Source organism: Rhinolophus ferrumequinum, chromosome 25, assembly GCF_004115265.2.
Source record: "Rhinolophus ferrumequinum isolate MPI-CBG mRhiFer1 chromosome 25, mRhiFer1_v1.p, whole genome shotgun sequence".
Lineage (NCBI taxonomy): Eukaryota > Metazoa > Chordata > Mammalia > Chiroptera > Rhinolophidae > Rhinolophus > Rhinolophus ferrumequinum.
The window spans coordinates 12,756,345-12,773,642 of NC_046308.1; the positions used below are offsets into that span (position 1 = coordinate 12,756,345).

Consider the following 17,298-nt stretch of genomic DNA (forward strand, 5'->3'; position numbering starts at 1 on the left):
AATGCTTGCACCACAATTACCGTGAGTGAAAGTGCCATGAAAACATAAGGATGCCACTGGCATCGCTATCCGCTCTGCCCAGGGTTCCTGCTCTTTGGCATAGGGGCCCGGAGGAAGGGATTCTCTAAGCAGAGAGGCCCCTGGCAGAGACCCGAAATGATTCTTCTGGAATGGCAAGATGACCAAGAGAAAAGGCCCTTTATATTTCGGAAAATGTGAACCCCGGCATGATTCATCTGTCTATTCAAAAAAAATCCTCACTGAGTCTTGAATCATCCAGAATCTTGGCCAGAAACAGAAAGCACACTCAAGCAAGGCAATTGAGAACATGAATTAATGAAGGGGCTATTGACAAAGGGGCTATTGACAAAGGTTAAAGGAAATAAACATGGGATGGTGAAGCACCCCAGGGCTAGTTAACAGCAGGGGAATAGGTACCATTCGTTGGCTTAAAAGAGAAAAAAACAAAAAAAAGGATCTCAGCTGTGTACACTGTTCCTGAAGGAATGAGGGGAAGACTACAGTAACCAGAAACTAACTCTAACGACAGTAACAGGACCATGATTCTCCAAGTGGGGATCCCAGACCAGCAGCAGCAGCAGCCGCCTCCCCGGGGAACCAGTTACACGTGCCAAGTCTCAGGCCCCACCCCAGACCTACTGAATCAGAAACGCTGACGGCGGTGCCAGGCAAACTGGGACAAACGTTAACTAAACAGTGACTCCTAAGATGGTAAACCTCTAAATGCACTCACTCGAAATGCACCTCAAAAGACCAGGACACACAACAACAATTTCAAAGTCACAAAGAACTCAAAGAACGCCCCCTCCCCGCCCCAAAGGCAATAAAACACTCAGCAACTGAATTGGGGTCAATAGGAGGTATCAGTATCTCACTGCGCCAATGAGAAAATTGAAGCCGGAAAGGCCAGTGACTCCGGGGAGACGAAACAAGGAACAGTGATGAAACAAGACTCTATATGCTAAGTAACAGCTTCCTTCTGACGGGCAGTCGTCTTCCAAACCCTGGCTTCTGAAGCGGTAGCACGTGAACACGCTGGCGAGTTGTGAGACTTGTCTGAAAACTGGATAATCTCACCCGGGAGATGAAAACAGCACATGTCTCACTGTCAAAACTACCATAAGCTGCCACATTTCACTAAAATAAACAATGAGGTTGTTGTGTTCGTTAACTCTCTCCAGACTCCCAACCGTAGCACAGGCTGGTGTTCCCATAGGTGGGGGCGGGGGTGGGGAGGGGGTCCCTGCCTAGAAAAAGCCCACCTCTGAACTGTTCCTACATAGAAAGGAAACTGTCCATGAAATTGCATGGCTGTGGGTTGAACGCGAGAGAGGAAATACAAAGAACCAATTCCAAGCAGGACATCAGAACCAGGGTCATATTAGAAGTGGTTTCAGATGCAACAGTAAAATGTAATGAGTAAGCGTATGGGAGGTAGATCTTAGGGGGGGCCTGGCTTCAAACCTACTCCTTTCATCTCTGTGGAAGACAGTGCTCATCCCCCAAATCCATTCTTATCTTCTTCCACAGTAATAAGATTTTTAGCTGGATGTAGACATGCAGCTGGGCAGTACAGATGTGCAGTCCTAGGATGAAGTTCTGGTCAACAAAATGTGAAAGGAAATGGTCCGTCCCACTTCCGTATCATTCTATGTAAAAGAAATTTGCTTGCTCTGCCTTCCTGCTCTTTTCTCCTACCAGCCAGGTGGAACAAAGGCATGAAATGGCCCAAGTTCAAGCATGTCAAAAAGGACAACTTCCTAAGGGATGAGGGAACCACAAGATGAAATGAACCTGGGTCCATGAATTATCATATAACAGAACTGCTCCACCAGCCTGGACTGTATTTGGGGTTTCTTTTTGTTAAAGTAGCTTAGCCTATACCTTAACAAATACATCCCTATGTGCAACTGGGGGAAAAACATTGGGAATAAACAGACAGAAGTTGATGCAGGGAAAGAAGATTCAGGAGTCAGTTATAGGCTCAGAGCGAGGGCAGCCTGAAGAGACCCACAGTATGAAAAACATCAGTACAAAGTCAGCAAGCTTTAAGAATCTCACAAAGAATTTAAACAACAATACTACAAGTGATGAGTTGCAAAACAATGTTTTCTCTGTAAAGATCAGCTTCTTTGTGGAAGGACACTGCTGAAGGCATCTGTTATACAGAATTGAACAGATTTCACCGTGAACCAGTTTAACAAAGCACTGTTTCCATGGGCCGGATGCCAGAATGCGGGACTAGCCTTGTTACATAGAACCAGACGTTACAATGGACTTTGCTACATTTTTCTACATACCAGAAAATGGTAAACCACATTTATTGGTATGGAACTACAAATGGGAAATTTTTAACCATTAAAATTCAAAAGGACCCAAGTTCAATGTCCTTGCATTGCAGTCTAAATTTTGAAAATCCCACAGGGTCTATCTCGAATTATATACTTTAGAGAAGAAAACTTACATTGCTAACATATGCTCTCCATAACCCAGTAAGTAAAGCTGTATGTAAATAAAATGTCTGTGAAATTAATCATGCATTTATCCAGTAAATATGTCTTAAGCATTTACTTGAGGAAACTCTACTGGAAGCGAGGGAGACAAAATCCCTCCTGTGAGGGAGTGACCTGGGGAGGGAGACCAACACCTACTCAGGAAGTCCTGGGTGCTATGGGTCCAGGAGAAGGTCCAGAAAGAGTTTCTAGAACAAGTGACATCTGGGCCAAGCCCAGAAGGAGAAATACCAAAAGAGATAGCCAGGGAAACAAGAAAAGAGGGAACAGCATGGAGAAAGGTCAGTGGCAAGTTGAAAGAACCACAGGAAGTTCAGGATGAATGTTAAGTGAAAGGAAAGAAATGGTAAGCAACAAGGCTGGAGGCATACGCGGAAAAGTCTGGACTTCATCCAGAGGGCAGCAAGGAGTCTTGAAGGGTTCTAACAGTGGGATGACTTCACTGCACTTTGTAGAAGACCCAAGGGAAAGGCCAGGCAGATGACAAGGAAAACACTGAGGAGGTTAGTGCAGTAATGTCGGCAAAGAAAAAAAAGATGGCAGCCTAAACTCATGCAGTAGAAGCGGGGCTGGGGATAAGACATAGCTTTGAGAACTATATCAGAGGTAGAACCCTGTATTTTTTTCACTGACATAAAATGTGTCTTCAATTAAACTGCATTTGCATTCCAAATTAATGTTCAACTGCCAGGGGAGCTCACCATGATTTGTATGTTACCCCAAACTTCAAAGATTTCGTGATCTATAAGTCGTCAACGTATACAATGAAATTTCAGTACTTTACGATGCCAATAAAGATCTACAGTCCCCTCATCTTGCAGCGGAATGTGTTCCCAGATTTAGAAAGGTAAAAGGGTGCATATACATTATATTATGTAACACCCTAGGGCAGTGCTTGGGATATCATCCTGTAATAACAGGCATTCATAATTTCACAGCAGAACGTATGAATAGTCACACTAAAGGGAATGAATAAGAGAGTTCCGGTCAGGTTTTGCTACAGAGTTCAAGTCAGGCTTTGCTGCCAAATAACTAACAAAAGAACTTGAGGTTATTCAGAGCTCTGGGTCTTTCAGAATTGCAGATAAGGGATGGTGGATCTATAATCATATCTTAATTCGTTTGCTAAGTTTGGATTTTTAAATGAAAAACTGTACCCTTAGCAAGCATTTTACGCCAAAGTACCAAAGTACTTGAGAAGGCAATGCAGACAAGGAGATAATTACGAGATCCCATCAGTGCTATCCAACTGAGCTACGGAAGGAATGTCGGTCGTTGCAGCCAGGTATCAATGTGCTGAGGCAACCAGAACTCCAGAAAGCAGCTGTTTTGAGATCATTTCCTTTATTGCAAGATGGCGCGTGGAAGACCTGAGAAGATGGTTGTTAAGCTAAGCCCATGCCAGTGGCAAAATCCAGAGGAAAGCCCCACAGCCAAAAGGCCCCAGAAGGAAGGCCCCCGCACCTGGGAGCCATCCTAGCAGAGGAACAGCAGATATTCCCAACCCCTGAGGTAGTCCAGGCAGGCTATGTCCAAGCAGACGTCCACAACAGAAAAAGAAAGGGAAGATTCTTACTACTGTGACAAAGCCGACTCGTAGGGATAAAAATGATGACACCAAGAGTTTAAAAGATTCAACATGCCCAAATATTACCCTCCTGAAGATGTGCTTCGAAAACTATTGCGCCATGGAAAAAAACACTACAGTCAACATAAAGAAAACGATGAGTGAGTGCCACTCCCGGAGCCCCTCTGCTCATCTTCACTGGCCACCGCGGAGACAAGCAGTGGTTTCCTTGAAGCGAATCAGCTTGCCACATGTGACCAGGCTACTAGTTATCATCTCAGGATCACAGAACACTCAGAACTTGTCCTCATTCCTTCCAAACTGTCCTTGATGGTTTGAGAGCCCCAAAGTATCTCAACAATGCATACTTTTAAGAACTTACGTGAGATTGGACATCAAGAAGGTGAGTTCTTCAGCCCAGAGGAAGAGAAATCGGCGCTTATTACACAGTAGCACAAGGCAGGCCACAAAGCTGTGGACTCTCAACTTCTGCCAAAAATCAGAGCCCAGTCCGGTTCCAGGACTGCCTGTATTCTGAGTTGCTTTGAAAACGAAGCTTATCCTCACAAGTTGGTCTTTTAAATCATTTGCAGAGCTCTAATGAAAATATCCAGAACAACAATAACAAACAAACCCCTGCTATTTCAAGGGAACGTCTTTTCTGAGAGCTAATGAAAAAGTCTGTTAATACACCCAAACATAAGGGGCTCCTCCGTAAGATAGAGAGCACGAGTCAAATGCTGCATACACAACAAATATCCTAGAATGATCAATGAGCCTAGAAACACACCGAGGTCATTTGTGAAGGTCAGGGCTCCATGCCTCAGGTCTTAAGGAAGAAAAGCTTCCAAGACAATATTCAAGGAAAGGAAGTTTCAGGCCATAAACACAACAGGCGTGGTGTTGGTTCTGACGGAGCATGTGGTTAGTGCAAGGCCAATCTCCCAACACGTTCCTACAAGAATGTCTCGCCTAGAAGGCTTGGTGGGGGTGGCTACTTCTCTACCAGCATGGGTTCTCAACTAACATGAAACCAAGGCAAATAAACTGTTTATTCCAGGTCAGAAATAAAGGCAGTAAAATCCACCCAAAATATTAAGATAAATAAGAGTCTCTCTCTCTGTCTCTCTTACAGGAGCCTCTATAAAAGTTTACATAGTCTTGTTTTGAGGGGTGAATCAGGACAAAACTTGTTTCTAGGATACATGTTTTTACTTCAGGAATCTAAACCCCCAAGAACCTAAACAAGGCCCCAAAATGAATTTTAGCATTTTGTAAGTTATTAGCTACATGTGTGTCAGGAATACTATGGCACTGTTCAGAAGAATAAGGCAGATCTGTATGTACTGACATAGAAAGATGTCCAAGAAAAATTGTTGAAAAGCGAAAAGCAAGCTGAAGAGCAGAGCAGAGAATAATATACCATTTTTGTAAAACAAACTATATACATGTGTTATAAATATAGACATAAAAATATTTTATTCATGAGGCATATTTAAGGATCAGAAAGAAACCTGCATAGCTGTTAATATTTGTTTCCCTAGGGAAAGAGATTAGAAAGAAAGGTAAAGAATTTTCTATTTCATACAGTTCTGCAGTGTTTGCCTTTTCTTAATAACTATGTATTATCTCAATTTTTAAATTAAAAATTCTAACTAGACTGATTCACAATATATACATATAGCGAATCATTATGTTATACACCTGAGACTAATATAATGTTAAATATCAATTATACCTCAATAAAAATAAATTAAATCAAGATTCTATTAAGGTGCTATCAAACTATTCCCAAATAGATGACTTCTCACTTATTGCCCTTTAAGCCATAATACCCAACAATATGTGGAGCTATTTCTAAATGGACCATGCATTAACTTTAGGCTAGGAGAACCGGAAGACACCAGAAAGTCAGGAAAGCAACTGAATGAATGAGAGGTGGCAGGGACCAAATGGGCAGGAACTACATTTAATTCTAAGACTATGATATCACAGAATCCCAGCACTGGACAAATTGCAGAGAGATGGACATAAAGACTCACCAGATAACACCTAATTACCTCAACCCCAACAGGTCTTCTCCAAAGCACATTGCATTGAAGCTGTCAAAAACTAACAACAAAGAAAGAATCCTCAAGAAAGCCAAGGAAAAGAAGACAGTAACCTATAAAGGAAAGTCCATTAGAGTATCATCAGATTTTTCAGCAGAAACTCTACAAACCAGGAGCGAGTGGGCTCAAATATTCAAACTACTGAAAGACATTATGAACCAAGAACAATATATCCAGCAAAGATATCTTTAGATATGAAGGAGGAATAAAGACCTTTTCAGACATACAGAAACTGAAGGAATTTTCTAACACACGACCTGCACTACAAGAAATACTGAAGAAGGCTATTCGACCAGCATAAATAGGGATAATTTGTGATAACAAAAACATAAAAGGGGGGAGAGTAAAGGTCTGAACAGGCATAAGGGAATGGAGAAAGTAAGCATGATGAAGAAAATGGAATACTCTAAATATGTAACTTTTTTTCTTTTACATAAACTTAATGGTAACCATTCAAAGAAAATCCAGAACTGAAATATATAACGTAATAAAAGAAGAAACAAAGGGAAAAAATAAAAGAATACCGCCACACTGAAATAATAAACAGCAACAAAAAGGGAAAGAAACAATGGAGACACAGTCCTACCACAGAAAACCAAAGACAGAATGACAAGAAATCCTCATGAATCAATAATCACCCTAAATGTAAATGGACTGAACTCACCAATAAAAAGGCAGAGTAACAGATTGGATCAAAAACCTAAACCCAACCATATGCTGTCTCCAAGAGACACATCTCAGCTACAAGGACAAATATAGACTCAAAGCGAAAGGGTGGAAATTGACACTCCAAGCAAATGGTATCCAGAGAAAATCAGGTGTAGCCATACTGATATCAGATGAAACAGATTTCAGGATAAAAAAAATAACAAGAGACAAAGATGGACATTTCATAATGATAAAGGGGGCTATACAACAAGAAGATATAACAGTCATCAATATTTATGCCCCCAATCAGAGAGCACCGAAATATACCAAGCAACTACTAACAGAACAAAAGGGAGAAATTGACCAAAACACAATTATAGTAGGGGACATATATACATCATTGACAGCTATGGAAGATCATCCAAACAGAAAATAAATAAAGAAATATCAGCCCTAAATGACACATTAGAGAAAATGGACATAAGTGACATTTATAGAACACTTCATCCTAGAACATCAGACTATACATTTTTTTCTAGTGTACATGGAACATTCTCAAGGATAGACTGTATATTGGCACATAAAACCTCAGCAAATTTAAGAAGATTGAAATCAAACCAAGCATATTCTCTGATCACAAAGCTTTGAAATTGGATATCAACTGCAAAAAGAAAACAGGAAAATCACAAATACGTGGAGATTAAACAACATACTTTTAAAGAAAGACTGGGTCAAAGAAGAAATAAGAGGCGAGATCAAAAGATACATAGAAACAAATAACAATGAAAATACATCCTACCAAAATTTTGGGGATGCAGAGAAAACAGTTTTAAGAGGGAAATTTATATCATTACACGCCTATCTCAAGAAACAAGAAAAATCCCTGATAAATAACCTCACAGTACATCTTAAAGAACTAGAAAAAGAAGAACAAATGAAACCCAAAGTCAGCAGAAGGAAGGAAATAAAAATCAGAGCAGAACTAAATGAAATAGAGAACAAAAAGACAATAGAAAAAAATAATGCAACAAAGAGCTGGTTCTTTGAAAAGATTTATAAAATTGACAAACCCTTGGCTAGACTCACTAAGATAAAAAGAGAAAAGACACAAACAAAATCAGAAATGAAAGAGGGGAAGGTATCACGGATGCCACAGAAATACAAAGGATCATCCAAGAATACTATGAAGGACTACATGTCACCAAATTCAATAACCTAGAAGAAATAGACAAGTTCTTAGAAACATAGAGCCTTCCTAGTCTGAATCACAAAGAATTGGAAAATCTCAATAGACCAATCACCAGTAAGGAAATTGAATCAGTCATCCGAAATCTTCCCAAAAGCAAAAACCCGGGACCAAATGGCTTCCCTAGTGAATTCCACCAAACATCCAAAGAGGATCTAATACCTATCCTACTCAAACTCTTCCAAAAAACTGAAGAAGAGACAATACTCCCTAACTCATTTTATGAGGCCAGTATTACCCTGAGACCAAAACCTGGTAAAGATAACACAAAAAAAGAAAACTACAGACCAATATGTCTGATGAATACAGATGCAAAAATCCTAAACAAAATTCTAGCAAATCAAATGTAACAATGCATTAAAAAGATTATTCATCACGACAAAGTAGGGTTCATCCCAGGGGCACAAGGATGGTTCAACATACGCAAATCCATCAATGTGATACATCACATAAACAAAATAAAGGACAAAAATCATATGATTATATCAATAGATGCAGAAAAAGCATTTGACAAGATACAACATCCGTTTATGATTAAGACACTTAATAAAATAGGTGTAGAAGGAAAATACTTTAACATAATAAAGGCCATAAGTGACAAACCCTCAGTTAATATCATAATTAATGGTGAAAAACTGAAGCCCTTCGCTGTACGTTCAGGAACATGACAGGGCTGTCCCCTATCACCTCTGCTTTTCAAGATAGGGTTGGAAGTCCTCGCCAGAGCAATCTGACAAGAGAAAAAAATAAAAAGGCATCCAAATTGGGAATGAAGAAGTTATATTGTCATTTTTTGCAGATGACATGATGTTATATATAGAAAACCCTAAAGACTCCACCAAAAAGCTATTAGAAACAATAAACGAATACAGTAAAGTTGCCGGCTACAAAATCAACGTACAAAAGTTTATTGCATTCCTATATAATAACAATGAAATCTCAGAAAAAGAAATAAAAAAGAAACAATTCCTTTTGCAATTGCAACAAAAAATAAAATACCTAGGAATAAACTTAACCAAGGATGTGGAAGACCAATATACTGAAAACTGTAAGACATTTTTAAAAGAAACTGAAGAAGATACAAAGAAATGGAAAAACATTTCATGTTCATGGATTGGAAGAATCAACATAGTTAAAATGGCCATATTACCCAAAGCAATATACAGATTTAATGCAATCCCCATCAAAATACCAATGGCATTTTTTAAAGAAATAGAACAAAAAATCATCAGAGTTGGATGGAACAACAAAAGACCCCAAATAGCCAAAACAATCCAAAGAAAAAAGAACAATGCTGGAGGTATCATACTCCCTGACTTCAGCTAGTACTGTAAGGCAACAATAATCAAAACAGTATGATATTGGCAGAAAAACAGACATACAGACCAATGGAATAGAATTGAGAACCCAAAAATAAACCTACATAAATATGGACAGATAATTTTTGACAAAGAAGCCAAAACATACAATGGAGAAAAGACACCCTCTTCAGTAAATGATGCTGGGAGAATTGGAAAGCCATGTGCAAAAGAATGAAACTAGACTGCTGTCACCATGTGCTAAAATTAATTCAAAATGGATCAAAGACCTAAACATAAGACTGGAAACAATAAAGTGCACAGAAGAAAACATAGGTACTAAACTTAAGGACCCTGGGTTCAAAGAGCATTTTATGAATTTGACTCCAAAAGCAAGGGAAGTAAAAGCTAAAATAAATGAATGGGACTATATCAAACTGAAAAGCTTCTGTACAGCAAAAGAAACCATTGACAAAATAAAGAGGCAGTCAACCGAATGGGAGATTTTTGCAAACAACGCCATTGATAAGGGGCTAATATCCAAAATATATAAGGAACTCATACAACTCAACAACAAAAAAAACAAACAATCCAATTAAAAAATGGACAGAGGACCTGAAAAGACATTTCTCCAAAGAGGACATACAAATGGCCAATAGACATATGAAAAAATGCTCAACATCATTAATCATCAGAGAAATGCAAATAAAAACCACAATGAGATATCACCTCACCCCAGTTAGAATGGCTATCATCAAGAAGACAAATAGTAACAAGTGTTGGAGAGGCTGTGGAGAAAAAGGAACCCTCATACACTGCTGGTGGGAATGCAGATTGGTGCAACCGCTATGGAAGGCAGTGTGGAGTTTCGTCAAAAAATTAAGAATAGAATTACCATATGACCTAGCAATCCCTTTTCTGGGTATCTATCCAAAAAATCTGAAAACATTTTTCCATAAAGACATATGGGCTCCAATGTTCATTGCAGCTTTATTTACAGTGGCCAAGACACGGAAACAACAAAAGTGTCCTTCAATAGATGAATGGATAAAGAAGTTGTGGAACATATATACAATGGAAATAGTGCCATTTCCAACAACATGGGTGGATCCTGAGATTATAATGCTAAGTGAAAAAGTCAGACAGAAAAAGTAGAGAACCATATGATTTCACTGATATGTGGTATATAAAACAAAACAACAAAAGAACAAGACAAACAAATGAAGAAACAAAAACTCACAGACACAGACAATAGTTTAGTGGCTACCAGAGGGTAATAAGGGGTGAGAGGGGTGGTAGATGAGGGTTAAGGAGATCAAATATATGGTGATAGAAAGAGAACTGACTCTGGGTGTTGAACACACAATGTGATATATAGATCATGTATTACAGAAATGTACACCTGAAATCTATGTAACTTTATAAACAATTGTCACCCCAATAAACTTTAATAAAAAAAAATAAAGACTCACCAGATAGAGGTGATTTCTGTCCTGAAAGGCATACTGTAATTGGGGAATCCAAGGACTTGTACTCCGAGATAATATGTTCCGTTCTTCCTCAAAAAATGAAACCTAGGGGGAAAAGAAACCTTTTAGATGATTATAATATAAAGATGATTATAATATAAAGAAATTCTCCAAATCTCGTCCATTTGCCTACTGTGCTCACAATTTTTGCCAGATCCTATATTACCTGTCCAATTATTTACTTAACGTCTTTCTTTAAAGTCAACTGACTTCTTTTAAATCTAAACATCTTTCTCTTTCTCTGCCTCTTCACCTTCCCTTCTGGAACAATTCAGTCCCAAAGGCATTAGGTAGAGCAAAACAAGCTCAGCATCCACGACAGGTGGTAGTGAGAGAGAGCTATAGCGGCCCAAAGCAGGGTGGCACGCCGAAGCAAGGAGAGGAGGGCAGCAAACACGTGTGTGGGTGTCCAATATAGGATATCAAGGGCCCACGCAGGGTGAGGAAGGCACCCACAAGTGGGGATGGTCTGGAACAGAGCATGTGAGCCCACTAAGGAGAGGGGCAGCAGCAAAGCCAGTAGATTAAATGCACACAGATGCACAAATTAAGTTAAAATATTAAGGGCAAAGTCAGAGAAGAGAGCAAACATGAAAAAGGTGAAAACTAGAATGAATCCTGTGAAGTTGGACTGGACTTGGAGGTACTAGTGTGAATGCATGGTTTTCAACATATACACATAGAGATACAGAAATACAGATGTAAGTGTGTGTGTGTGTGTGTGTGTGTGTGTGTGTGTAAGTATATGATGCATATAAATATACATATATCTCTATATATGTACACATATATGTATTCTCTAGCTCTGTCCACTAAAAACAGTCTGTAACACCCCAATAGCAAGAAAACACCTAGTGCCCAGATCTTGGCCTCTAAATACCATTTTACACTAAAAGAAATAGGGCTCTTTGGGGTGGCCGGATGGCTCAATTGGTTAGAGCGCAAGCTCTGAACAACAGGGTTGCCGGTTCAATTCCCACATGGGCCAGTGAGCTGCGCCCCCTGCAACTATATTGAAAGACAACGACTTGGAGCTGATGGGCCCTGGAGAAACACACTGTTCCCCAATATTCCCCAATAAAACTTAAAGACAAAAAAAAAAAAAAAAACGTTTAAAAAAGAAAAAGAAACAGGGCTCCTTGAAGAAATAACTGATTGCAGGGATGGGGCAGATAAACTAGGAGTACAAGAGCTTAAACATCTTATTGTACCAGAAAGTAAGATAGAACTCAAAGATGGGGATATGTCAAAAGGACAAAAAGCCAACCTGAAAAGATTCTTATTGGCCAACCTGGAGACCAAATCTGAGTATAAAAATATACAATGACAGTAATGAATCATAACTCACTGACTTAAATAGGAAAATGCAAGTCAGTACAGATACAAATAGATGAATAAGTTGAAAGCTTTATGAGGAACAGGTATTGCCATAGTATGAAAGCAACTCCCTACCAAATACTTATGTAATTACAAAGGGGAAAGGCATAACCCCACAGTGGAGAAGCCTGGCAGATACCAAAGGGAACATCAGTGTGAATGTGACAAACTGAAATTGAGAGCCACCTGCTAGGATGCAATGAGAAGAACAGAGCACCTCCACTGCGATAGTCCGGGCAAAGAGCTATAATCTGAATCTAAAATGAGCAACATCAGACAAATCTAAATTTTACAAAATCACTGGCCTTTGATATTCAGAATCACCAAGGTCATGCATGAGAGTCCCGGAAAAATTAAGGAGCTTTCCCAGATTAAAAATGACTAAAAAGACAGGACAACCAAATGCCACATGTGATTAACTGGTTCCCTTTGTTCTAAAAGACCATGAAACAATTGGTGAAACTTGAATAGGGTCTGAGGTAGACGGTAATAATGGATAACTGTGAATTTCCCGATTTTGATGATTATATTGCGCTTCATAGAAAAACATCCTCATTGGCGGAAATGCACACTGAAGTGTTTGGAGGTAACCGGGCATCGGATTGGCAACTTTTTTTCAAATGGTTCAGGAAGAAAAAAAGTTCTTATAATATTGTATGCGATAGTTTTACAGTCAACTTAGTTAGGCTATAGCTCCAGGTATTCATCAAACACTAATCTAGGTTGGCTGTGAAGGTATTTTATAGGTGTGGTTAAGATCTACAATCAGTTGACGTTCATAAAGGAGATTATCTTTGATAATCGGGGTGTGCCTCGTCCCCTCAGTTGAAAGGCCTTAAGAACAAAAGTGAGGCTTCCCAGGGAAAGAAGAAATTCTGCCTCAAGAGTGCATCGTCAGCTCCTGCTCAAGAATTCCCAGCCTACTGGCCTGCCCTACAGAGTTCAGACTTTCCAGCCCTCAAAATTAGGTACTAAGTCATACATATATGTGTATGTGTGTATGTATGTATATTCAGTGTGTGTAAGTACATATATTCAATGTGTATATATAATATAGAGAGAGTGCCCAAAAAATGTATGCACATTTTAAGAAAGGAAAAAAACTATTAAAATTGTAATACTCAATACATATATACCGATAACAAAGATGAACACAAGTCACGTTTGACTTCTGCAATAACAAGAGGTGCTCACAGTGGTTCCCATCAGTGTCCAGACACTTCTGATTACAGCAAAATATAGCTTGAGCAACGTTGACCAAAGTGTCCTCTTGTATACATTGTTTTCGCACCCCCGGTATATACATACACATATAATATAGAACCCTGACTGATACACTGTACTTGCAACTTTTCTATACATTTGTGATTGTTTCAAAATAAAAATAATTAAATTTAAATATACCTCCTTCCATGTAGTTCGAACAATAACATCTGTGACAGTCCCAGGTTTTGACATGCTGGGTAATGTTGAACTATTAAATGTTTTGAAATAGTTTTGTCTGTGTCCTACCTGAAGTCATCTTGCATATCACCAGTGATTTAACTAACACATTTGGGAAACACCAACCCAACCCCATAACCGACTGCACCCAATTTGCCAATCCTTTTTTTCTGGTACATAACAAGAATTCAGTGAAGGCTGGCTAACCTGAAGAGTGGACATCTTACTTGCTCACCATCGCCTCCTCATCGGACCCTTGAATCATCATCCATTAAAATAAACAGTCTCTGAGGACCTCTTCCGGTTCTCACGGAGCTCTGGCGGGGTGTGCTGGCCTCTCCTAGGTGACAGGTCCTGTCTGTAGGATACGACCTCTCCCTGCCCTCTCTCTGGCATTTCCTTTCAGTCATTCCCTGTGCTGGCTTCTCTCTTCTCGTGCTCTGAAATTTCAAAGCCTCACCATTGCTCAGTGAAGGACCCTACTTTTCTGATATTCACCCTCTTAAGGAATGGAAGGGCAGCTTTAATTAGACCCTACCGTGTACATGTATGATTTTTTTTAAACTTAGCCCATACCTCACGAGGGGTCATCTCAAGTCATTTGCCTGGGGGAAGGCACACCTACTTGAACATCTCTAACACTTGCCGACAGTGAGCTATGTTGGGTTGACTTCTTTTACATGCACTATGTACTTCCCATCTAAAAAACAAGCATCGCAGTGCCTCTTCCCAAGGACCTGGGAACACAGCAAACGCAACAGGCACCCAGTAAGTGTGCACAGACGGGTGAGAGTGTTAGCAGGGTGAGAGGGCATCTCCCACTCGTCTCTTCCAGATGATTTGCCACGCCCTGTCATTTTCCCTTTCTGTGAAGTTGCTCACACTGCATTCCTAAACACAGGCTCCATCATTCTAGGGCTCTGACAAGCAGCTTCCTGCCGTCCGCTACTTCTTTGATTGGAGGCCACACGAAGTCACTGAGGTCCTCAGACTCTGATCCCAACTTCCTCCTTCCAAAAGCCTAAATGATCCCCAACCCTCTCACATAACAAACTGCCATTCGAAAAACTGGTTTTGGAGGGAAATGGTGAATTACCATTGGATGGGTACAGTTTCTGTCGGAGATGACAAGTTCTAGCAATGGATAGCGGTTGTGGTTGCACAACACTGTGAATGCTCTGATACCAATGAATTGCAGCTTAAAAAAATGGTTAAAATGATCAATTTTATGGTGTGTATATTCTGCCACAATAAAAATAAGGTTCTTGAGATTACCCCCATTCCGCTCAAATGTCCTCATTTCTTCCCGTTCTCCAGTCTATTTGTTCTAAACCACTAAAAAAAAAACCAAAAACCTCTAGCACTCAAACCTCCACAAGTCACACACACCACACTTCAGCCTGGCACACTCGTTACTTCTCTCTGCCCAGAACCTACTAGACATGCCCTCTCAGCAGTGTGAACGTTCCCTACCTCTCCCTGGCTCACCCACATCTCTCCTCACTCCATTGTTCTCGAATTTGCTAACTGCTCTCCCTCCTGTGATGTTTTAGCTGGTAAGCGCCTGCTTTATATATATATAGTATGTGCGTGTCTCCTCTGCTTTCCAAGGTTGTTTTTAAACCCTGAACCTCACAGCCGTGGAGCTTTAATTCCTGGTGCAGGCTTCCCACGGAACCGGGTACATTATGAGACACATGATGAGCACTCAAACGTCTGTAACTAATAAATTACTCTCTGAACTCCAAGGCTGATGGCCGTCTCTCTAGAAACACGGCAAATGAATCAATATGTCTGGAGCAGCGGCCTTGTTGAAAAGAAAGAAAAATACCACAACCTTAAAAATACCTTCTTACCTGCTCTCAAACAAGCAACTCCATAGCCACATAACCATTTTATTTCATTTCTTCAAAGGCCTGTTTTGAAATCAAATATACATGCCCACAACACAAATATATAAAATGTGTTCAAAAGCAAATGCTGACTCACCCCATAATAGGCTCTCTCTAAGTCCCCAGCTGACATCCATTAAAGATCATCTTAAACTCATTAATTAAAAGGCCAAGTTGGTTCTGGATAGAATACAACTATAAAAACATGATGGAGAAATCCAGGGGAGCTTGTGAGCCTTCAAATGAGTCAGTGTCAATGCAAGAAGAGCTAAGAATGGGAAAGACCTTTCTGCCCATGCAACCGTAGTTAACTAGAGTCACAGGAAAACGTGCTTGATCCCAGATGTCAGCTCAGCAGATGATTGTCTCCGCAATGAATATTCTGGTACAGAAAGGGGAAAGAGTGTGATGCTAAAACGCTCCTACCTGCTCTTGGGCCAACAAGGCCTTCTTCTTCATGACTTTCATGGCATAGATGTCCCCAGTTGCTCTCTCTCTTACCACGTGCACTTGGGCAAAGTGTCCACAACCTACCAGGCTTCTGACTTCAAAGTCCTTTGCCGAAGGCTGGAGCTCCTGTAACTCAGCTATAGTGTCGGAATCTGCAAAAGATGGAAGAGTCACCCCCAGGTAAATGCTTCAAATACAAGCATCTTTGAAAGCCAAAAAAGAAAGATGTGAGGATTCGTATGTCTTCCCTCACTGTCAAAAGACATTTAGTCACTTTCTCATCATCGTGAACAATTATAAAATCAGCACAAAAGTGTTTTTATATGTTAAAATTAAGGGCTCCAGAAATTCTAAAGCAGTTTCCATGGCAGCTATAATTTAAATCTGTAGACTTGGAAAATAGGGGAAGAATACAGATCATGCTTTTCTTCCTCCTCCCTGAAGGCTGCAGGGCAGCGTTTGGTCAAAGATGCTAATCCACATGTAGACGGGTTTACGACGAAACATAAGCAACACGATTCCCATCTCAATCAGCTTTGGAGTTAGTTGGTTTCCAGATCATTTTTTTTCTGACTACATGTGTTCTCTGCTCAGTTTTATCCAAGTATCTTATTTTAACTCCCTTGTATTGTGTCAGTATAGTAAGGCCTTCCTTGCCTTAATGTGTGGCAGCGCTGGGCCGGCCCAGCTGGTGGCTCAGGCGGTTGGAGCGCTGTGCTCCTAACGCGGCGGTAGCCAGTTCAATTCCCACTTGGGCCAGGGAGCTGTGCCCTGGCGACCAACTGCCTCAGCGGGGGGAGCACAAGGCTCATCATCCCAGCCTGGGCCAGGGAGCTGTGTCCTACACAACTAGACTGAGAAACAAGGGCTTGAACCGGAGGTGGGGGAGGAGGTGGAAGAAAGGGGGGAAAAAGATTATGTGGCAGTGCTACAAAAAAAAAAAAAAAAGCCTCAGCCCAAAGAACCAAATGGAACCCTGACATTTGCTCTGCAGAGTTGACACGTCACACATCTTGAAGGGTTTGCAACTACCTTTTCTTAACATATAGTCTTATACCTTTTCTCTAGTGTAATCTTTCCATCAGTGTCTTAGTTTGCTATTATAACGTAGTGACAAGGTGACTTAAATAACAGGCATTTATTTCTCATAATGCTGAAGGCTGGGAAGTCCAAGATCAAGGTGATGGTAGATTCAGCTCCTGG

The 17,298-nt window shown here is 40.3% G+C and overlaps 1 protein-coding gene across 12 annotated transcripts in view; it reads right to left on the minus strand.

Moving 5' to 3' along the window:
* The window catches only part of CIT (citron rho-interacting serine/threonine kinase), a 156,026-nt gene that overhangs the window by 126,387 nt on the left and 12,341 nt on the right, over positions 1-17,298 (minus strand). For all 12 annotated transcript variants that reach the window (XM_033097805.1, XM_033097801.1, XM_033097806.1 and 9 more), the window contains exons 4-5: positions 16,072-16,247; positions 10,877-10,978 (exon numbers count right to left, since the gene is read on the minus strand). In XM_033097805.1, coding sequence (XP_032953696.1) covers positions 10,877-10,978; positions 16,072-16,247 — 278 coding nt within the window. The remainder of the gene's footprint in view (positions 1-10,876; positions 10,979-16,071; positions 16,248-17,298) is intronic.